The sequence below is a fragment of the Pezoporus flaviventris genome, unplaced genomic scaffold (assembly GCF_033815535.1).
Source record: "Pezoporus flaviventris isolate CSIRO_AGI_PZ_B2104156 unplaced genomic scaffold, CSIRO_AGI_Pfla_v1 ptg000066l, whole genome shotgun sequence".
Classification (NCBI taxonomy): Eukaryota; Metazoa; Chordata; class Aves; order Psittaciformes; family Psittacidae; genus Pezoporus; species Pezoporus flaviventris.
This window is the reverse complement of record NW_026892614.1, coordinates 26,856,339-26,880,534: the sequence shown is the minus strand read 5'-3', so window position 1 is coordinate 26,880,534 and position 24,196 is coordinate 26,856,339. Positions and strand designations below refer to the sequence as shown.

The 24,196-nt window shown below is 39.1% G+C and overlaps 1 protein-coding gene across 1 annotated transcript in view; it reads left to right on the top strand.

The window, feature by feature from the left end:
- Positions 1–24,196, top strand: part of AIG1 (androgen induced 1) — a 128,581-nt gene that overhangs the window by 39,866 nt on the left and 64,519 nt on the right. The window contains exon 3 of the mRNA XM_061471700.1: positions 8,459–8,560. Coding sequence (XP_061327684.1) covers positions 8,459–8,560 — 102 coding nt within the window. The remainder of the gene's footprint in view (positions 1–8,458; positions 8,561–24,196) is intronic.

Here is a 24,196-nt window from a genome sequence, read left to right as displayed (position 1 = left end):
GATTTTACTACTCTCATGTTTTTCACAGGTGTAAGGGAGCACTGGTATTGCTGAAATAATTTTTGGTTCATTAAGAAAAATGTACTTTGCAATAGGAACTTGATTGTATGAGTAATTTCAAATGTAGATTGTATCAGCAGCATCTTGAATATGAATTTGACTTCTTCTGCACCATGTGTTCCTCATCAGGAATAGTGTGCTAACTGTGGCATGTTTCATACTTTAATGACCTACCAGAGTTCGGGCTGTAAGCCATTTTGTCATGGGCAAGAAGGGAAGCAAAAGTCCAGGTTGCTCCTTCTGAATCCCATGTGGCATTCAGTGCCGACAGAAGAAATGGAGTAGGAAAAAAAAAAGGTTTGTCGGTAATATAAAAGATCACACAGAGGTATAGAAATTTTTACATGTCTGTTTCAAAAGGAAGCTGTTCTTTGGCTCAGATCCTTCTCTGCTGGGACACTGCACATTGCTTTCAATAGCAAAAGGTGCTGAGTGTCGTTACGTGTCTCATACCACACTCTGAAAGCAGCTGAAAGTCCAGAATTTCATGGGTTTTTACATGAAAGTGTGATCTGTGTCAGTCTAGTTCTAAGTTTAGGTTACATTAGAAAAAGTGTGAACCTTTCATTAAAGTATTGCTTTTATTGTAATTCAGGATCAGCCTTCAATTCCAGAAATTGTAGTTCAAAATAAATTCACTAGAAGCAATTTTATTTTTCATTAAAAAAAAATAATCCTGGGAATCTGTGAGGTCTCTGAAGTTGAACTGTTTCACAAAAGCTAATCACTTACTGTCAATTAACAGCAGTTAACACATCGATCTACCATTTATAATTTGATATATTCAGAGATGCTTCATTAAAATGCAATTTCACCATTTACGTGGGATTTCGCAATACGTGAAGAAATGCAGAATGTTTTTGCATAGTTAGAAAATGCAAAGCATATGTGAAGGTATTTCTTTCATAAAGCCCTAGCTGGTAGCCTTCCCTAGCTATACTGGCTGGCCTGCCTCTTTGGAGTTGCAGCAGTTCATGTTGTAGTAACAGACTGCAGTTCTCCAACTGTGATAGAAGAAACTGGATCAACTGATAGTTTTTAAAATATCTGTGCATAAACAGGCTTGCAAATAAGTATTTTATGGGTCCAGAGATTTGTATGTTACATTTGTGTTTTAAGGAATATTGGGAATTAAAAATAATTGTGATTGGCAGCAGACGCTTTTCCTACTGTGTTGGTAGGAGAAGTAAAGAAGGAGAGCAACGTCACATTATTATTAGTCTTTATTCAAAGATTTTAAGTGCTTTTTTTAATTTAGAAGTGTAAGTGTTCACATACAGCAGAGTACATCCTCCTTGGCTCTTTCATGCCACTCAGGATTCAGGGATTCTCTCCTACCACTATTACAGCTCCATACTGTTGGCTCTGTGCTCCTCCACCCCTGCAGTGTTCCCAGCCTTAAAACTTTTCAAGATCTTTGAGAATTTTGTCTTCACTTTGTCTTGGCAACTCTTATGCATTTCTTTGAGGTGATGTGTCCTTTGCTATCAGTAAGCAAGCAATCCCAGATAGCCATTGCCTGCGCTAGATGTAATGTTGCAGCTTCTAGAAGTTATCAGTTCCCAAGACACATGTTACATACCTGGAGCTACCTACTTTCCTAAGGGTTTCATACAGAAACATTTCTGCCTTAAACAAAAAAGCCCCAAACAAACCAAAAAGAGGCCATAGTCATTGGACAGATGCTTTGAATTCCCAAAGGTAACCTTTCAGGTGGTGGTGAGGGGGAGCAATTGATGGCTATGTATTACTTCACTTCTGACAAAGAAAGCCTGAAAAGGTTGTTTTCACTGTTTCTTCTCCCGGCTACTGGGCAACAAACAGCACCACATCATAACTTAACACTGGTCTCAGCTCCTTCCTGAAAGCTGATCCTCTCCAGCAGCACCCACTTCACCACAGCTGCCACTTGCCAGAGCCTTGTCCAGTTCATGGCCCAAAAGTAGCAAGTCTAAGGCTGGCTTTGTTCTCTAAAGAGCTGTTTATGTGTAAGAAAATACCCAGTGAAATTTTTGTATGCTGGAGGTGCTTGTTAGAAGGAAGTTATTAAACACCAGAGTGTCTGCAGACAAAAAAAGTTAAAGTTCCCTCATTTCCCATATTGTCTCAACAGCTTCTTCGCTCCAAAGAAAAAAAGAAAGAATGGAAGAAGTTCAAATGCAGACTTTCTTTCTGAGACTCACTCACCTAGCTCTCCATGGAGTGGTTCCCCGTAGCGACACAAGGGAACCTTCACACCAGAAAAGTAGACGTATGTGAATAAAATCCTTGTCGGGATTCTAATGTAACAGCAGTGGCCATGCTTAAGTGCTTGTCAGTTACCTTAACATCTGAATTATTTTTAGTGCTCAGGGCATGTTTAGGGAATAATGAAAATACTAGGGGAACGTTTTAAAGCCCACTAACAGTAGTTTTTCAGGAGCAACTCAACACAATTTTTTCTGTATTTCCTGCTTACTGAAGCCCTTGAGATGATTTGTTCTGAAAAGCAGGTGAGAAAAGGGGCCTCCACACCCGAGTCAAACAATGATGTGTGAAAAAAAAAAAGGTAACAAAATAAAGTATTTCATTTTTAGTACTTCCTAAAAAAATACTACATATAAGCCACCTGGGAAGTCTGACCACCAACCTCTTCCCACCTTCTAAAGGAGGGTAAAGAACCAGCCCAGGTGCAAACAGTCTCCTTGGGTGGCTTTGCAACAAATCACATCTTGCAAAATCTTTGCAGCAAATCACATCTTGTCAACATTATGTATCTTTAGGGTGCTCAGATAAAGCCAAATTCCCAACTTACCATGCTGTTTAGGGGCATAAAGAAATAAACATGAACCTCTTTGAAGGACATAATGACTACTGTTTACCTATTGTTGTTTTTTTTAATATGACTCTTAAGAGAATGAAATTAGAAATCAGTAGAACAATTTTCTGTGCAGTAAAGCGTTATTCCACAAAAAGAATGTGGGCAACACTTCCTAGCCCTTTTTTTATTATAAGGCCTGGAGTGCTGTTCAAATGCGTGAGAGATCAGGAATCATCACTGAAGAAAAATGCTTGCACAGACATTTTAGAAATTCATTACCAGTTCTCATCTATACTGGGGCTGCACTTTTCCCATTTATCAGTGTAAAGGAGATACATACTGGGAATAATTTACACTGCTAGAGAAATGTGAGACACTTAAAAGTCAGAGACTACACCAGTGGTTTAGACTCTGCCTGCTTTTTTCTTTGACATAGATGATGAAGTTGCCAAGTTTCTGTGGTTAATTAGTGTTTTGTGTAAACTGTGTATGGTTTTAGCAATATGTTTCTTGTAATTTGTACCAAACAAGAGGAAGAAGAGATAAACCAGGCATTTCTAGTTGTTTAAGACTGTGTTTAATAGAAATGGGAAGAAGAGAGAAAATTGATATTGTTACATATTAGGAGAGGGATTGCTGCATAGAAAAATCACAAACTCTACCGCTGGTATTTTCTAGCATATAGCTCTAATAGCCCTGTTGGGGTCTGAGTCTGAACGGGCTAGAATTATCGCATATTCTTTATATTATACTTTTATCTTTTTAAAAATCCATGATACAAAAGAGAGAAAGCCAGGCATGTTTTCTTATCTCCCGTTTCTTTGTACTGGTACAGTCAAAAGAAAAGTTGATCACCCCTCTTCTGTAGATCATCAATAATGCTGTTGGAGGATCTCATTCCAAAGAAAAGATGCATAGGCATTTGCTGCAGTCTCCTACATTCCTCATTATTTGACCAAATTACAAAATACTTTTATAGAATCATAGAATCATAGAACGGTTTGGGTTGAAAGGGACCTTAAAGATCATCTGGCTCCACTATCCTCTGCCACAAGCAGGTACACCTTTTACTAGACTAGATTGCTCCAAGCCCCGTCCAGCCTGGCCTTGAACACTGCCAGGGACGGGGCACCCACAGCTTCTCTGGGCAAACTGTGCCAGAGCCTCACCACCCTCAGAGTGAAGATTTTTTCCCTAATGTCTAATCTGAATCTCCCCTCTGGCAGCTTAAAAGCATATTTTCAAGTTCATTTTGTTTTTCTCAGGCAAGGCCTCCAAATAGGTGTACCTTCTTCTTTATAATTACTAATGGATAGTAATGATCAGCCTTCCAGTATCTGAAGGGGGCCTGTAAGGATGCTGGGGAGGGACTCTTCATTAGGGACTGTAGTGGCAGGACAAGGGGTAATGGGCTCAAATTTAAACAGGGGAAGTTCAGATTCGATATAAAGAAGAAATTCTTTACTGTGGGGGTGGTGAGGCACTGGAATGGGCTGCCCAGGGAAGTTGTGAATGCTCCATCCCTGTCAGTGTTCAAGGCCAGGTTGGACAGAGCCTTGGGTAACATGGTTTAGTGTGAGGTGGTGAGGTGTCCTTGCCCATGGCAGGGGGGTTGGAACTTGATGATCTTAAGGTCCTTTCCATCCCTAACTATTCTATGATTCTACCATATCTCACTTGAAAAGTGCTCCTGGACCATATCAGGGTATATGGAAGGCACTATATAGAAAATTTCCAGAGCTATGCAGAGAAAAGCCAGTATCAGGAAGAGAGAGGAAAGGGGTTATTTCCATAACTGATTCAGTGATGCCAAAATCGCTGTTCTAGATTTTGCACACATCTGTGGTGATGTGGTGGCTGGTGAGCAGTGGTGCAATTGCCTCCTGAGTTCTGTTCTCCAAGGGGAGTTGCCCTGATTTTCAGTTCTTACCCTTTGTGATTTCCTTCATTGGCCCTATTCAGATTCGTTTGGTGTGATGCAGTGCTAGCATTAAATCCCACCTAAAGCCAGAACTGTGCCAGTTGTGCCTACTGTGGTCTGCCTTTAATAACAGTTTGCTTCTATATGCAATGGCTTCAACCCTCAAAGATGCTCACAAACAATATATTTATACTTGCGGTTAACCTTAAATGTCTTGGGAGCTAGCCAGAAAGCCTACCTTTAACTGCACATAGAAGAAATTTTGTCAAGGTCAGTGGGTTGTTTGGGTTTTTTTCCCTTTGTCATGAGGCCATCCAGGAAATAAGTGAACTGAACTGTGCAGCTCAGCCAAAACCAAAAACACATAATGCAGGAAAATAAAGTTCCCCTGGGTTCATTCTTCATTTGTGTAACATTTCTTGGTTGGGCTTATGTGAAACAGCAAAGTATGCAATTCTTTTCACTGGCCTTCCTCTATTAGTTTCTCTTTGCTTCCATTTGTGGTGTTTCAATAAAGCCACTTGTTTTCCCTTTCGATTCACCAACCATTTCCCATCTTGTCCTTTAAATTTTTTCCCTTTGCAACACCATATGCTTTTCTCATATCCTCTGAAGCTTCAGAGACAGAGGACAAAACTTCAAGGAATATCTCCTTTAGTGGGAAAATGGGAGTTTTCAGCCGTATTTTTTTTTCCCTACTGCTGTATAGTTGTTTAGCAATACTTTAGAGGCCTGTGACAAGTGGGCTGCTCTGTATTTTCAAGCGGTTTCCAAGTTGTGCTTGCAAATTTGAGGTTCCCTTTGATCTGCAATGACATAGATAGGATAAGTAGCAAGTGAGGGACATGTCTGTTCTTTTATATGTTGCTTAACCTTATGCTTAACTAAGTAATCACTGTCTTTGGAAAGCTGGCAATCTTAGGAGGCTCCTGTGAAAGAAATTGCTGGTGCCTATTTACTTCTTTGAATTCTAGGCCTCAAGTTTGTCTAAGGAGGAAGGGTGACGTTTGTGCCATTTTGCCTTGGGAACAAACGAAAATAAAAGTGGCTCCCTGAAATATGTCTGCTGCATATGAACAGCCTGTTCAGCCTGGCATGTGACAGTAGTACCATGACTGTCTCCACAATAGTGATGAATTATGCCACAAGGAAGGCAGCGTGAGCATAAGAGCTGCAATTCTGACTAAGCCTTACAGAGGCAGTGTAAAGAAGCAGCTCAGTTGTATCATGGTCTTGCACTTCATGACCATGTACAGGCTTGGCAAAGCCCATCCCAAATGCAAGTCTACCTGTACCAAACGTAAGCATAGTAGAGGTGATGTAAAAGTACCAGAACAACAGTTGCTCATTAATCAATCTAAACAAATTTGGAAGCAGCCAAGGTAGCTAAGCAGCAAGTCTTTGTAATAATTCTTCTTATCTAAATAGTTTATTTTTGTAGTTCGTTTTAGTTCACAGTGCAATAGTTAATCTTTGTAGTTCATTTTATGCAAATGAACTAATTGAAAGGGAAGTTAAGGTGAACCATTCAGACATGTGAAGGGATCTTCCCCAGGGTGTTGCATTAGTCTCATGTCGGCTGTCCCCTGGGATAGGTTAGTTCTGTAACACCTTGGGTTTTGCGCACTTCCTTTACCTTATGTCTGCCTTGTGATAGTGCTTTGCTAAGCAGCATTTGCCGTCTGTAGCTCCAGATGGTTGCAACCAGCTAGGCTGATCCCGTTCCATCCATTGGCTGACTTTGGTTAAGGGACAGATGGCATATCCCCTCTTTTCTTATCTTTACCTTCTTGGCGAAGTCTACTGTTTTATTCTGCTCCCCACAAAAATCAAAGATCAAAACATGCCATCTCTGTTGTATTCAGTGTGATAAGGTTCAACCTAATCCTGGATGATTTTTCTTGCTATAAGTCTTTCTTGGAAGTCTATCAACCTTGCTCTTCGTGCGCCTGAGAGTGTTTTTATGTCCCGGTTGGTCTTAGCAGGTTCTCAGAGACCCACTGTGATAATTCATGACTTCTAGGAAGCCTATAGAGAAGAGGATACTTTGCTTCCATTTTCCCTGCTGTTCAGCTATTCATATCTTGGCACTTATGTGTCAGCAGGTGCATAAAGAGCTGTGCTGTGCCATTGCCAAGACTGGCCCAGCAGCAAGACTTCTTGTAGGGTACTTCACACTTCCAATGTTTTTCAGGCTGTCCATCATAACTCATTTGTTTCTTCCTCCTGGCCTCTGTGCTCTGTTCAAATAGTCCAAGCTTATTCTGAGTGGGCACCAACAGCTATGACAGCAGATGGACAAGTGTGTTGGAAACCAAGAAACTATGTACAGTATGCACACTGAGGGAACAGTGTACTAGTTCAGGTCATTCACATAACTGGCTGGCCAAAGCTTGCATGTCTGTGGTTAGAACAAGGTGCCATTGATAAACTGCAACCTCAGTTTTAACTTTCCAATCAGAAGCATATGAAACAACTTATGCCTATGCTATCACACACAGTAGTAATTTGCTGACCTTGCTATGCTCACACCGTATTTCTTGCACTTTCTTTTACTGACCCCCCAAATTAGCCATAAAATCATGGGTCACATCAGTTTGGGTGTAACTGAATACTTCCCTGCTGATCTCAGTGAAAGTTGTATCTGTTGTGTCTCAATCTTTAATCTTGTCTCTGTTGCTACTGTGTAAAAATCCCCTGAAAATGGTCATTGAAAAGCTTCTGGCCCAGGTATTGGGTATTACTGCTCTAAATAATAAGCCTTTTATTACTAGAAAACTATGACTCAAACTCAAGGTAAGAAAGCAGTTGTGTTTTAATTAGAAAATTGCTTACTTTGTTCTTTCCCCAGCTAAGGTAAGCTAAAACTGTTATTTCTGTAAATTTTTTGGGTTATATGTTGCCTTTGCTTTTCAGATTATCATGGTCTCTGAAGAATTTGTGCACACTTTGGCAAAAATTTAGCCTAGTGCAAACTTTATCTGGGTCTTCTGTCTTGTCCTCAGTCTAGAAGAAATAATGGTCTTTCTCTGGACTCCTGGTAAATAATCTCTGACAAGAACCAAGCCAAATTTCATACTGACAAATGAGCAGGATGCTAGACCTCTTTTCTGTGGATCCCAGTCTGTGACTTGTGTGCAGAGTAGTTAAAAGGGTTAAAAATTCTGGTTTTAAGCAGTGCTATTTTGATGTCAGGCATGAAAAAGTGCAAAGATGAGTTTATAGGCTTCAGAGATTAATGTTTCATATTTATATGTTCTATGAATTCCATGTGATATTCTACCTGATTTTCCATTTGTTTTTTGTCCTGTTAGTGGTGAAGTATTATATATGTGCCACATCTGCTGCTAAAGTATAGTATTCAGTTGTAATTTGGTCATAGGCTTGTAAGTTCAAAAATGAGATTTTTTCCAGGCTGAAAGACAAAAAAAAAAAAAGGAAAAAAGAGGAAGAAAAACTAAATCTCCAGTCAGTGCAAAGAATAATCCAGGTTCACACTGTTGATTAAAACAGGATTTAGTCAAAGAACTATAATGTTTGTGTCTGTCCATAGATCATTTGCTAAATTCCCCATTTTGCTATCTAAAATTTTGTTAAAATGTTATTAAAATGTATGCTAGTTGTTCAGAAGCATGTATTTTAAACTGTCTTTGTCTTTCCTTGTTTTTTCTTCTTAGTTCGTTGTGACGATGTTTTGGAGCATCTATATCTATGACAGGGAACTGGTTTACCCAAAGCTGCTCGATAATTTTATACCAGCATGGCTAAATCATGGGATGGTGAGTAAAGTAATACAACCGCTTCCTTGCATTAACAAAAGTGTAAGACACTGATTTCCCAGTGCATGACTCTGCATACAGTTACAGCTAATCCCCTCAGAAGTGATTAAGGAACATTGTTTGCAAGCAATAACATCTTTTCTTCCTTGACTCCTTGAGTCATATTTGAATCCCTGTTAGGAACAGGTGTATCCTACATCTCAGGCTGTGGGGATTGGCTGATTTCTGTGATAAAGTACTTTTCTCAGAACAATGTCACCCTGGTCCTGAGGAAATTTAATCAAAAGAGACTCTTCCACAAAACAGAAGTTCCTACTTTGAAAAATCTTGTTCTAAAATGGCAGAAACACTTAATTGAATGGTTCTTTACCGTTCTACTGAAGTGGAATTTGTAATGAAAACATTTTGGTTAAAATGATTATTCAGAAAATCTCACTATGCTTTTTGGACTTGTATGTTTTTAGAAGAACAATTAAATAATTACTCATTTCTCAAGCACACCAAACTTGTATAGCATAACCTATATCTGAGTATTTTTAATAATGCGGTATTATGTGCATCAACACAAAGTTTCAAAATTGCTGAGTTGGTAATTGTAAAAGTAGTTTCTTGAGAAGAAATCTGACCTTTTTATCCCTCTTTGGTATGGCAAGTGAAACATTCATCCTTTCAACTATATGTTTAAATATTAAGGGAAAGAAGGTCACACTTTGCCGTCAAGCACTTACTGTTGTTTATGTAGCATTTGGAGCTGAAAAGCATCATATTTGCTTCTGTAGTTGCATATGTGAAGAATGTTTCATTATTACTTTGTTTTCCACATCAAGGCATGGCGAACCATTTGGCATTGCTGTTCATCAGTAGATGACAGCAGGGCTCATCCTTCAGGGTGTGAGTACTGTATCACCACAGCAGATCAAGATTTGTCCACTGCTGCTGGGCTTGATAAATTGGTCCTTTGTGCAGTGGGGCAGATGGCATTACTATTTGTTTATTCCCTCAACTGTGTGTTAAAGCAGCAGTATGAGAGTTACTACTGACAAGAGGAGCATCAGCTTTTGCTAGATATTTTACTGGTTTACGATGTTTTGAAAGGAGCAGCCTGGTATTATGCGTGTGTGGAGCTGAGGAAAAGGCCTGAGGACTCCTGCTGTGTTTGTTCAGACTGTCCTCCCTTGAGGTTTGAGGTTACAACTGAACACTTGCAAAGACTGCCAAGCCATGCATACATTGATTTTTACCCTACACCACATCAGTGCCAGCTCTGATGACATTTCTTCAGGTGACATTCCACATACTGACAGTGCCTAACCTCAAACATCTTTCATGAATGTACACTGTGAAGCAGTTGACAACAAACAGCCCTATGTATCTGGGAAGTCTCCTCTGTGCCGTAACTGAAAGGCCATTCAAGCTCAGGTTGCTCTGTAGAAATGCATACTTACTGAAATATTTGAAGAGGGCTTTTGCTTGAGATTTTTTGACATAATAGAGTTTGCTGAAGCGAATCGTCTGCAAGCATCTTAGACCTTTTTTTTTTCAACTTGAAATATTGTAGAAGGCGTTTTTGAAAGTCTTGAAAAGAAACTGTTTGCTGTGTCAGTCTCCATTTATCTAAGTGTTCTTTTACCTCAGTCACACAGAGGAAATTTATGGCTGTTGGGGTTTTCAGCACCTTTCAGTCTAATTCTTTCTGATGTTTTAGCTATCACTTTGTCCTTACCAGTTTTCATGCTTATTAATTCTGATGCATTGCCTATCATAGTATGAAGGGGTTCTTAAACTACCCTGAGAATGCTAGCATCTCAGTAGTAGTTACAATTTTGATTTGGCAGATCTTAGAGAATATGATAGAGGTCCCCTTGGTGAAAGGGTGGGACCGCTGGGAATACAGTTCTAGAAAGGACTGGATCTCTGATTACTGTTTTCTACCAAAATAAACATTTATTCCCATTTTCCCTGCACATTTTGACAGCAGCTGTGCCCATTCAGTGGTAATTTCTCAGAATGCAAGTGTGGCTGTTCTGGAGCCGAACCTGGTAAAACAAAACTCACACAAGAGATTCATCACCTTTGTCAGAGTGAAATCTATCAGAGAGAGGTGGGTCCTTTTGCTGCTACAGTATTGCTGATGAATCCTTCTTCTCTGTGAGCTTCCCCTGCAGTGCCTGGTTCAGCTCCTAAGGATATGAGCTCAAGTGTTACTTCACCTGTGAACTCTTTGTCTGGTTGTTTTCACAAGTTTCCCTAAAAATATATTTATCACCAGAATAACCACAGAAAAGTGAAAAATTTAAACTGTACATTTTCCACAGTAAAAAGATTCCCTCCTTTAACTGAAAAGTCATATTTTAAAAAGTTCCTTACAGGTGTATGATGACCAGCTGTAACAACTTGCTCAACTGTCAACATCAGCCTGCAAAATCCACATGTAGAAAAGGAATGTAAAGTCATGAAATCTAGCTGTAATAATAGCAATCATATTTCCATCAGTAATATGGGCATGTGTCAAAATATTTGAGAATATTCATACTTTAGAAGCATTTCAAGATGACTGTCTTTAACGCCATATGAAGAAGTTGTTTGAAGGGCTGGTGCAGTTCAGTGCATTAGCCCAAGCAGAAGTGGTTTGGACAGCAGTGTCTGCTGCTTTGTTAGTTTATAATAATCAGTTCTCATTCCCCATTTTCTTCTCACCCTTTTCCATCCCTTTTCTGCAGTTACGATGTCGTCTATAGTTAAAAAACCCTGTTTTCTTGAATGCATAGTAATGTGTTGCCAATACTCAGAGGTACCATTCTTTCATAGCAACACTTTTTCAACACCTAAAAAATTCCTAGTTATAAAAAAAAAATCCCCTCTACAAATGGAAAATGTAAGGGAAATGAACCTCAGAGCTGCGCAATCCCGTTACCGATTCAGTTTTAATGTGGCTTATGAAGTTTTGCAGAAACAGAGAGGCTCCTGATTATGCACAAAGATAAAAGCTACAAACTATTTGCCATAAAATTGCATATAGTGTCAAGAACTGTATTTTTATTTACATATACACACACACCCACCCCTCATTACAGTTGAAGATATAATTTCTGTCTACAGAAAAATCTGTGGTGCCTTGTGGTACCAGGTGGTACCTCTTACATACAGATTCATACACCTGTGAAAGGCATCACTAATAAAGTTGTACTGTGCCATAAAATTGACATATTTCATCATCTCAGTCAGTTGATTCATTCATAACCAATAGTATCGCTATGGCTTGAGAGATGATGTGGGGAAATCAATGGCAGGGTTGCTGTCAGTTTCAGTAGGGCAAGGGTTTCATCTCTGTGTATTGTACGAAGGTGCACATCTGAGTAGCTGAGGTTAAGCTTCTGTCAGTAGAAATAACTACCTGTCTAAAGAGAGCTGTTGAAGAATAGGAATGTGTCTCAGCCTTGGTCTGTTTCTGAAGTGTCAAGTGCACTTCCTGTATTTATTAGTTGTGCAGATGAATTAATCTTTGCTGGCTACAATTTTAATTGCCAAATTACTGAACTCTTCTATCAGAGATGTTGTTTATATTCTTCATACCGGCCTGCACTTTGAATCCATATCCTCTTTAAATTTCACAGGCATATTTTCCATGGAAAATACTCTTCCACATATTCTGATGGCTGGCTGGCTGATCTCTATCAGTATTAGGAATTTTTAATTAAAGGCTACCCTTTAGTGTTTAAAACTAGTGTGGCATGGTAACAGGATTTTTATCAGATCATTCAGTGTACCTTTCTGTGTTGGGACTGGACAGGATAATGCATTGATTACATGTGTTTCCAGAAGTTATATTCTCTTCAATATGAGCGCAGACTATAAAACTAGAGGTTGTCCCTATGCTAACTGATGCCCACATAAACAGATCTGTAGACTGAATTAATTTAAGATTGAGCATTGCTATTTTGAGCCAGGTTACATAGCAAGACTGCATGCAGTATCTGTCCAAGTTAGCATACCATTTCATTAAGAGTTCTCCTTTGCTTTTCACAGTCCCTGTCCCAAATCTGTTTTAAAAATGTTGCTCATCTTTTGTTTGTGGCAAGGAAAGTAAAATACAGAGATAGAAATTACTTCCTGAGGAGTTTAATGGCTTTGGAGGTCAGAAACAAGGCATTGTCTTCATATGAAAACTGCAGAGGAGAGGTCAGAAAAGAGGAAGGGGAATGCGCTCTGCCTCTGTGAAGCTGGAAAACTAGTCATTGTAAGGGTTCTGTGCTGCTACAGTCTATATGAACACTTCCAGTTTTATACTTTATTTGGGAAACAAGATCATTCCTAGAAAGACATACGCTCTTTCCTTGTATTCAAGAGAATGCATAAAAACTGGGACAAATAGGAGACGAAGACAAGTTATGGAGAGGAAGGAGCCTGTCCAAGTGATCGTCTCTACTTACTTCATAAGTTGGCTCGCTTTTCTTACTGCTGGTGGGTCAGCTGAAAAGCTCGGCTCACCCGAGAGTGGTATGGAGTCCCTCTGGTTATCTCTTCAATTGTTGTTCTTCAGGGCAGACTTCTCTTAGGTCCAGTGGCCTTGGCTTGTTTATTTCTTTGTTTTTCTGGTGGAAAGCATTTTTCCTCGATGATTCGACAAACAGAAAAGTAGAAAATCCCTATAAAGATCAAAATTCCTAGTAACCTGACATATAAAGATTGGATGGTCCAAAACTTGTGAGTTTTTTGACCAACCTGTCTCTCCATCATTAGTTGGGTCAGTTACTGCACAGTACTTGCTCTGATGTACAAACAAGGAGATGTCCCTTCTTTCAGCAAAGTGTTTCCATCTAGCATATTGCCCTAAAAATCCTTTTCAGAAGTGACTCATTTGAAACAGTGCATTATATTTCTTTTGGATGCTTTCCTAATACAGCAACATCCCATGTATGGGCTGTTTTTGTACAATGTACTGTACCTTGGTAATGCTTCGTGCTTATGCCTACAACTACGTAGCCTTCTCTAAGATTTGTTTCTAAATCCAATTCAAGGTTTTCAAGGATATTCCAGCTAATGGGCTCTTCTTAATTTATCTATAATATTTTTGTATGTTAAGGGTAAATAAAATCTTCAGTGCTCCAGGAAGGAGTTCCCACTTGTCACGTAACTTGAAAAGTTTTCTGATAAAAATCAGGGAAAATTCCTACAGAATACCCACTCCTAGATGACTATTATTTAAACATCTGTTCGATGGAGAGAATGGCAATTGAAGCTGGCTGCCTGGGGACTTAGAATATTTGCAAAAACAAATGATATGAATGATACCATGATATATGAAAATATCGTTGTATTTATACAGTTATTGCATGTGCATGCTGCAGTTACATGGCTCCGTCTGGTACCTCTCCTCATTATCTGCCAGTTCCTCCATGGAAGCGTGAATACAGTAGTAACAATTATTCCTCCACTCTAGGGAGAAAAACAGCAGCAGCTTAGAAGATTTTCTGTTACTTATGTGAAGGGCTTGGAAATTGGTAGTGTGTCAAAACCTGTGATAGCATAGCACTGAAAATTGAGAGAGGCTGCTAGACAAAGACCAAATTATCTGAATGGTATCTTCTGGGAGCATTAGGAAAACTCCTTTACCTAATACAGTAACAGCACAGTTACTACTGCAATTTTTGTGTAGTAGGAAGCTCGCCTTAACCATGTTACACATCTGCCAGAGGAGACTCATCAAGGTAAGGTGAAGACAGCTTTCTAACTTAATACAGGTCTGAATGTTCCTGATTATTTGCTATTTCCAGTAGTCTGGAGAAAAAACACACACAAGCTTCTCCTGGTACAGGCGATCCCAATGTCTAGTAATGAGGGACCTTTTCTAAAATATCTTTGAGTACTTAGTAACAGCTAAACAGGCAAGCCCTATTCTAGATGTGAGCATTGCAAGTGAAAATTCCAAGAACTGAAATCCCCAGATGAGATCTTCTTCTGACATTTTGCCTTCTTCTGTTGACAAGGTCACGTAACTCAGTCTGTTAGCACAGAGGATGAGAGCATGTACTGTCAACACCAAACCGCGGGAGTGACCACCAAAGGAGGGGAGAATGGGAGAGAGGCAGAGAGCACAAAAAGGAAGGTTAGGGAAAGATAGTTGGATGAAAGGAAAAGACAGCCAGGAGGAAAGGGAGGAACCAAAAGGTCAGCTGATGCTGGTCCAACTCCTACCAAAAAAAAAAGAAAAGAAAAAAACAAAGCAAAACAGGTGAAGTGAATGAAAAAAAGCACCACAGAATAATGTAGACAAGCTGGAAAAGACTCAAAATGCTAAAGAGGACCTGTAGGAGGAGAAGAATGAGGAAAGGGGAAATAAGGCGGTAAGGAAAAGTGAGGAAGAGGAAGTGAAGAGTATGTTTTCTTACCATATAGTCCATCACTTCCTTGGGAAGGCATCTCTGAAATCTATTAATTAGCAGGTTTGAGGGCAAGGAGATGGCTTACTGATGCTGCTGAGAGAGGAGGAACATCGCTTCTCTTGCTGTTGGATGTAGGTTTACAGGGTACATAAAGTAAAATTTGCACAATGTCATGCCAGGAACTTAAAATCCTTATAAAATGTTTAGGGTTAAAACCACCTGCAACCATGCAACAGTATGAGGCCTGTGTTCATACAAATTGCGTCTGTGTCATATCTGTAGAATGACATTGGTGTCTTTGCATCTCTGTCATTATTTTTAGCTGACCGTGCTGTACATTATCTTGACTGACTGACCCTCAAAGCCAGTCCTGCAGTTTAAAACAAGCCTGTTCAGAGTATACCTTATTTTTTCGTATCAGCTTTGAAGTGTGAGTTGCATTGCATATTCGAATGGATGTGCTGCTTGGTAAGGGTGCTGGAAGATAATGTATTTGAAGCCCCAGAGGTAAGGAGGTGTACTGTCTGTATTTGAAACCACCCTGCTTTAACAGGCAAAGTGAAGTGTAACTTGGGAAGTAATAATTATGGTAGTAGTAATAATACTGATAAAAAAAAGCTCAAAGTCAGATTTTCAGCTGAAGTACAAATGTCTGGTAAAGTGATTATGGTGGGCACAAAACAAATGGTCAAAGGAAATCTCCAAAGGGACATACAAAGGGAGCCTTTAGAATATCTGCCTCTCTGGGTACGTAATACATACTGAGCTGTGTTTTCCTAGAAGCAGTGTTTGGCCCTGGACTGCTACGTCTGTTTGTTAAACCAGGAGCAGTATGGGATGGAAACATACTTGGTTCATTCCCATATTTCTGAAAGTATTAGGAATGCCTGTTTTAACATTAACTTTCTGTGCAGCTTACACTGCTCACTGTAGTCACTGCTGGGGTCATGCACAGTTCTTTTGTACTACTTAAGCTGGTACGTTTCTGTGGTACTACTGCATGATTTATCAGATACATGGTTTGCAGCTTATAAATGTAAATTAATGTTCCACTTTAAAACCAGTGCAAAATACATTAATAACTGATAATAACACATTTTTTATAAAAATCTATGTGCCCTCCTCACCTGTCAGTTAAATCAGACATTTGTTTTATCCTTTGATATAACAGACTTGCATTTTTTTCCTGATTTTTTTTTTCCAGAGCACACAGGCAGATAGTAGAATCAATCAGTAAGTGATACATCATCATGATTAATGATGAGTATATTAAAATGGTGTCTTTTATGAAGAAAAAAGAACATTTCACTGGAAAAAAAATCATGTACTAGGGGGAGGATTGCTTATGCTGAAGAAGGTGTCAAGTGCCAACTACAGGATGTGTACTTTAAAGCACCCCATATGTAAGTCATCCTAGAGGTGATCACTACAAAAACCTTTGTCTCTTTAGCAGGCCATGCAAACACAGGGAAGGATGAAAATATGTCTTTGAAGTTACAGCATTTATTTTCTACCTTTATGTATTGAAGGGACTATGCCCTATGATTACAGTAAAATGCAGTGTTATGTACCTTTGGACATGCTGGTTGCCACTCATTAGCACTCATAAAAATTAGACTGTACATACACTAAGTGGGATTGTACTGTATTTACTAAACTGTGCTGTTAGTATTCACACGTGGCAAATATGACTTAATCAGACCACAAATATTTTGTAGCATTCCATGGTATCTCATTTATTTGTTTAATTTGCTGCTATAGCAACTGGATTTCATCCTTTTAGATTCTTTTTTTCACAGACCTATGATCTACTTGGTTGAAGCTTGGCAGACAGCTTTTCCTTCAATTGAAGGCGTATGCACTAACTCAGTGACCAGATTTTTACCTATTTATCGTTGCTGGAAAGTGGGTTATTTCACATGGACACAATACCAGAAGAATCAGCAGACCTGGTGAAGGGAGTCTGAGCCCAAAAGCTTATATGCTTTTTCCAGCCCTTGAAGTTGATGGCATAAAAAATATTAGTCCTCCCTGTATCCTGAGATCATTATTGCTACAGGGACACTAATGCGGGGAAATATTTTGACATTGTTTTTGTAACAAATTACCACTTTTTAAAAGTAACTTTTTTCTTTGTCATCTGGTGTCTTCTTACGTGTCTTTGCATTTGGAAACAGATATAATTTCTGCAGAAATCATTTTATATTCAGATGATTAATATGTTGAAGTAGTGCCACAGCACTAATGCTTTATATATGCTGATCAGCGGAAATCAAGGATTTAGGGACAACCTTGGGAACTACTTTTGCTCATGGTGGACTGTGAGCTTTAACATAACCTGATGTCTGCCCTGCCATTCAGTTCAATCCCCATATTTTTATTTTCCCACATAGATAAAAATAAGTAAAAAACAGTGTACGTTTTTAGTAACTCCTCAAACACAAGAGACTCAGATTCAGGATGCAGCGTGAAGGATTTTTTTGACAGATGTGTAAGCCATTGCCATTAGTCATGCAGGTCTACAGTTAGCCCTTTTACCTTTGGACATTTACCAGAAATACCAAAGTCCCAGGCTGGTGCCCTGCTCAGGAAAAGCCATCACCTTTCAGAGATGTCTCTTTCTCTCAGAGACCATAAGGGTGACTAAGGTGACAATTTTCCTCCCTCTGATGCCACAGTTACCTGAACAGGAAAGATCTCCCAACTATGGGGAAATAGCACAGGGCATGAAGGTGTCTCAAAACGGCAAAAGGTAGACCAGTGGCCAGTGTATGCTCTTGCATCTTTGTTGCGGTATTATCTGGTACCCTTTAACTCTTTACAGAAAGCTTTCTCTCCAGAACAAGTAACACTGCAGATTTGAAGTGCTGTTTAAAATCTATTTTTAAATTTCCATTTTATTCCTAGTCTTGAAAGAAATTATGAAGTGTTTGAAATAATTTTTTATAAGTCTTAATTAGCTAATGTCTGCATTTTGTGGGGCTTTGGAATGATAGTTAGAAACACAGTGCTCGCTGTTACTGGGTTTATAGCACTGTGCCAGATTCTGGTTATGAAGTGTTACAGTCAGGGCAGCTACTGTGCCAAACCAGACTGCATGTGCCGACACTCTGCTTTTCTCCATGCTGGGTCCTTGCTGGCTGCTGAGAGGCATTCCCCTTTCATGTGCCTCAGTTCCCATTCCTTCAGTTGAAATGAAGAGGTGAATTGCATTTTGCAAATTACTTTGAGGTTCGTGGATGCAAATGCAGAGTTGATGTTGCTGTCCATTTTTCTGCAGAAGTGACCTCTGCCTCAAATATAGTAACGTTACTTATGGTTATATACCAAATGTAGTGCTCCGAGTATCTCATAAAATACTCTAGGCTGACATGATGCATGCTATAGAAAGTTCAAGTATACTTCAAAAGGAAATACTTCTCTATAAAAAAATGGCAATGATATTCAAATTACATCCTTAGGTTTGTTTCCAACAGGAAGCAATTTTATTTACATCATGGGGTTTTTAACTTTTTGTTCTGTTAACTTCGAGCTTTACCAGCTTTCTCTAAACCCTGTATGCAGGGTTCCAACTTGCTGAGTCATTGCCATGCACATTTTTGTGGCTTCTTTTGCAAATACAGTATGTAATGTAGAAATTGTTTTATGAACTATTTATGGGAGAGATGAAATATGTATGTCAGTTTACTGAACTTTGTATTTTAAGGCACTTTTAAAAATGAAGAAATGGGAAATGATATCATTTGCTATAAAGAAAACATCCGTCAAAGATGTCTTTTTACCAATACAGAGATTTAATGATGTTTCCATTAAGAAACAAAATTTTGTTGGCTGCAAGTTGCTTAAAAATGCATATATCTGCAAATCATTTTAAGAGGTGAATATATGTATTCTTAGATCTGAGACTAAGGTGGATGGCATTTTGATCTTTGCTCCTGAAGCAGTGGAATGAAAGATGAAAAAGAAGGAATTTGAAGGAGAAAGAAATGAATGTGTCAGAAGCTAAGAGAAAAAGGGATAGCCTTAGAGGTTGTTAAGGAGGAGAAGACTGAGCAAAGTAGAGGAAACAAAATACTGAAATAAAGAGGTGATAATAGTAGTCAGCTGGAGAGAGCTATAGAACATGGAGGTGATAATTATGTGTACTGTACATCACTGAGAAAAAGCTTGAAAAGGAAGTTTGAAGCACACGGTGTATATTGAAAACGGGACCCTTCATTTATTCTAGACCAACATGTAGGAATTTGTCTTCACTTGGTTTCTTGTGACCACTGTGCAAGATCACCCTTTGCAGACTGATTTTCTGATGTTTTTGTCTATGCAGAAGTCAGAAGAATGCACTGCTTTGTACACTCATTACCTCTAATATCCCCAGCATTTGTGGATCTTTAGACCTCACAGCTGTCTGTCTGAGCACTGTGCTCCTGTGAGTCCCACAGTTTTATTCTCCAGGACAGCAGTTTGGTGGGATTAGCATATATATTATAGATTTTGTAATATGTGTAGTGTGTGCATATATATAATATTTTGTATTATGTGTAGTGTGTGCAAAAATACATATATAGAGAGTAATGTATGAAAATATATGCTACTATTTATATGTTAATAATGATATTGGTACCTAGTACCGTTTTAAAGACCATCTCCTATAATTTTATTTAAGGCAAGCACTGTTGATACAGATGCAAAACATTTAGTCCTCCAATTTCTTTTTAGCCTATATGAATTGCACAGGTAAAGACTGGCAGAAGAGAGTTGTTATTTTCCCTGTGTTACAGAGCAGAAACTAAAACATGGAATATGTGGTTTGCCTGAGGGTAGTGGCAGTTTGTTAAAGGCTGAACAGCAAAATGAATCTGTGTTTGCTTTATTAGCTAGTGCTCTTATCAAGAAACGATCCTCTCTCTCCAAACCAGGAAAGAAGACAAATTCACAGTGAATGAAGAGGCACTCACTTGGGTTTCAAACTCATGCTCTACTCAGTTTTTTAATAGAGAGATGTTGCTCTAAGTCCTGCTTCACTTAGTTACAATAGGCGTTCCATTATTTTCATTTTGTTTATGTTACTGGAAGCATAGGTTCATCTCACTAACTGCTTTTGTGTTTATGTTTTTCCTTTAGTATAGCAACTACTGTCAACTTACTCCAAATAATTCGGTTTTGGGCGTACCTCTTCTCCGTAAGGAGGAAAATCCCTTAGGTTTCCATTCCTTCTCTGATGATGATTGATTTGAGAACAGAGACTCTGACATGTAAACAGAAGGATGATCTAAGAGGTATGAACTTGGAAATTGAAAAGATGTCAAAGGAGAAAAGGTCCCTCTCATTTGGAATTGTTTTTAATTTTGTTGTCCAGGAATGCTGTTGGGACCTAAGAGGGGGGTGTTACCACTAATGAAAATCAAGGGAAGCTGAGAGTTTTACTTGCAGATTTTTTAAAGTACTTTCAAAATTCTCTTCTATGGAGCCAAAGTTATTTCAAAAGCTGTGTCAAAAGTTACAATTGCAGGTATATGACAAGAGGAAATAAAAATACCCTGAAGAGAGAAAACAGCTCATGCAAAAGTGCATTGCTGAAAGTAAAGTATAAGTAGTGGCCGTGAGGAGTTATACTTTTATTTTGACTGTGTGTTTACTAGACAAAAACCACCACATGTGCAGTGGCACAATGTAGAGGCCTGCATACACTTTGGGAAGTACCTTTCTTCAGGCAAGATTTCAGTGTTTACCAGCTTTGTCTCAGATCTGAACTCTGCAGCTTAACTGGCAATAACACAAATATTCGCAGCTGTATAAAAAATGTTATTTAGTTCACAACAGTAGCCATGGTTACCTGCATACTTTCATTGCCTGATTCATGTGTAATTCCTTTTTTTTTTCCTGGAAATATCATTCCCCTGTAATACAATACTGTACAGCCTCTTGTTAGGTTTTACAGTGTGAGGAAGAACATTTTGCGGTAAACCTGAAAGCCTGTTCTGTCAAATTGGCTTGTACATGGGAAATACCACCTATACATTGCTAGGCAAGTCTGAACACTCTTGTGACAGCAGTTTAAAAATCTAAAATAGGAATATGTAAAATTCCTTGGCATTAAAAAGCCCCTGTTCTAACTACACAACATTTAAATAGAACTAGCCCATGCTTGGTCTCCTCACAGGTGACACAGACCAGGCAGTTCCTGTCAGTACATGTTAGAACAGCAAATTATTCTCATTTACTCTTGCAGGAAATGCAAGGCTCAGCAATCCAGTGGTATCAGAAGGGTAGAAAAGTGCTATGAGTTTACTCCTTTCCCCATACTTTTGTCTAAATCAGTGTACTCAATGCAGATACGATGTACTTGGGAATCTAGTGTTATCGTCATTAAGTTTACTTGGGCTTATATATTCTTTTTGTAATTGAGAGGTGTGACATTCATTCTGTAGGAATAAAATCACTTACCTCCATTTAAATTACAGCAGCAAAAAGATTAAACGATATTTGCTTCTTTACTCTGGCAAATTTATCTGAACTCTTTTAGTATAAGGTCCCTTACTGCCGTTGTTGCTATAGAGAAAACTGACTGGACTAAATATAAAAATCATATTTAAAGATCATGTTCCTGGGCATGTTTATGTAAACATTGAAATCTATGAATTTTATAGGTATTGCATAGAGATTTAACCAAATTTCTAAAGTGAAATTTTAAAAGTACTCATGTAACCTCATGAAAACTTCTTGTATGCATGGTAGAGTTTTAATATACTATCCAGAACTGTTTTCAGTGCGTCTTCCACAGCAAGAAGGAAGATGGTATTAAGATAAAAATTTCTATAGTGAAGCCGGCTGTTACCACAGTCTAGCTTCTGTTACTGCTGTAGCACTGCCAACTTGGAGCTATTTATAGGCATTAGCCTATATCTATCCATACACACAGATCTGCTACTCTCTTCAGAAGCAGTTGTGTTCCTGAAGAAGTCAGTCTGAGGTCTCAAGCTTATTTTTCCTTTCAGAGGCAAGTTTTTTCAGCTGCCTTTACTACCAATTAGTAGGAATTTGGCAGGTGGTCTCTCCCTGCCAGAGCTCTTGCATCAACTTTCCTGCATTGGCCTACAAGCTGGAAGGCTCAGTTGTGATGTTTGCAAGATCTTCAAAAATATTTCTTACCCTACAGGACTGTATCCATCATCTTTCGATTTTCACATCTTTTCATCATTTTCTTAAGTGAGGATAATATACAGAGCTCTTTAAAAACAGTATTTGGTTCCATTATCTCAAAGCTACAACTTAGTTCAAAAAAAAAGGTCCTTCTGTGTCAGAGGTCGCAGCAAACTTTTAGTTTCCGTCTGGCTGCAGCAGAGTTTTGGTGCTGTGCATGATTTATAGCAGAAAATAAAACCTGTTCTCTTTCATTTTCCTGATGATGAATGCTGGGCAGTAAACCCTTTCCCCAAGAGCCAGGCCTTGCTTGGGGCAGAAATAATGTTTTAAGTTCACTGCACCACAGCATGGCTGGAGCCTCGTTTGTTCTGCACCATTCTCTTAACACTTCATGCCTACATACACCCATCCATAAATTAGATACAAGCCAGCCTTTCTGTGTCCTGCACTACACCACCTCTATCCACAACATAAATCCAGAAATGAAATGCACTCCCTGGCAGAGTCTGAGTGAGAGCACGCTCCTCTGACATAGTACCAGTAGCAGCAAGACTCAGGCTGCAGCTTTGGGGTTCCTTGTAACTTCTGCCATCTCATGCGACACAGTGATGTAGCAAAAAGTTCTGGTAGCTGGTAAATTTGCAGTGATGGGCTCAAAACTATATGAAACTAGAAAGTAAAATAACAGTACAAGTATTTGACTGATGCAAACCATCATCTCTCATTCTCATTCTCAGTGCAAAAGATTATTTCTTTGCCACAGGATTTAATCACCTTTGTGATCTCATGGGAGAAGGTTTTTCCTGCTTGAATAGAGTGGAAAGCATTCTGCCATTATTAAACTGTTTCTTTTCCCTGCTAGTGGTGATTTTTTAATTAATATATTGGTTTCTTTAGTTACTTCTAGTTTTCCTTTGAAGAGCACTTAACTTACCTGTCTTGCTTTCACCTAAGAGTAGCTTGAATGTTAAAGATATTTCCACAGAAGTGTTTTTGCACCAGATAAGGCTTTAGTAAATTCATAACTGGCTGCCTTCTGGGAAGTTAGTAAATTTTACTATCCAAGACTTGAGTAATTTTTCCTCCATGTTAGCAACTTAAAACGATTTTGCCAGCTCTACTCAGCACTCCCCCCTGGTTTCTTCTTTTATGCAGTTGCAAAAATATATACTTATATGTATCCTTTTCCCTCCTGCAGTGTTTTGTCCCTCAAAGATTTGAAGCAATGATGTGTTCAGTTTCTGCTAATACAGTTCTTTCCATAGCAGCAAATTACGACTTTGCAAAAACAGAGATTGCCATAAGCTGTTGGTATCCTAAGGGAAGTTGCAGCCTCACAGCACCAAGTTCGAGTTTTAGCTAGACTTCTGCAGCTCATATGTACTTAAGCTCTCCTAAACAGAAGAGATGACATGCTTAAGTAATTTTCAGCTTTTGACCTTTTCAGTTCTGAACTGCCAGCCACTAAAACATGAGGTTTCCCTAGTATTTATTTCAGTGGACAGGTCGAGGTGAAATGTCAATGGGAAGAGGAAGGGAGAATAAAGTCCCCTTGCAGTACTATCTGGGTATCCAGTGTCCAGTTAATACAAATAAATCAGTTTTACTAGAATTTGTTGGAGTGTTTTTGCTGCTAAAACTCAGACCACATGGGAAACGGTTAACAGTCTCCAGATGTGAAATAGAAAGGGCCATCAGCAGCACAGAAAAATTATACTTTTCTCAGTGAGGAGAGCTAGTGCAGCTGGGATTGATGGAGATGCAAGAAGGCTGCTGCTCTGAGGGCATGAGAGAGTCAACAATCTTCCTGTGTTCATGGCAGGGCATTTGCGAAACCTGACGTTCTAAACATGCAGGGAAGGAGCTGGGGAGCTACCCAGGAAGAACCAAGCTGAGCTGCCTAGCACACACCTGGAGACAAGGATCAATGTTTACCTGTTGTTGGTGCTTGGGGATATGCAACCTGGGGTGGCATTTACATTAGCTGTGTGTTGAGCGAAGCCTCGTGGGACTGAAGCAAACTTGGAATCTTCTTTCCTTTCTTTTGCAAGTGCACCCACAGGGAAACCTTGGATGACATTTGGCCCTGTCTCGTTTTTCACATCTTTAT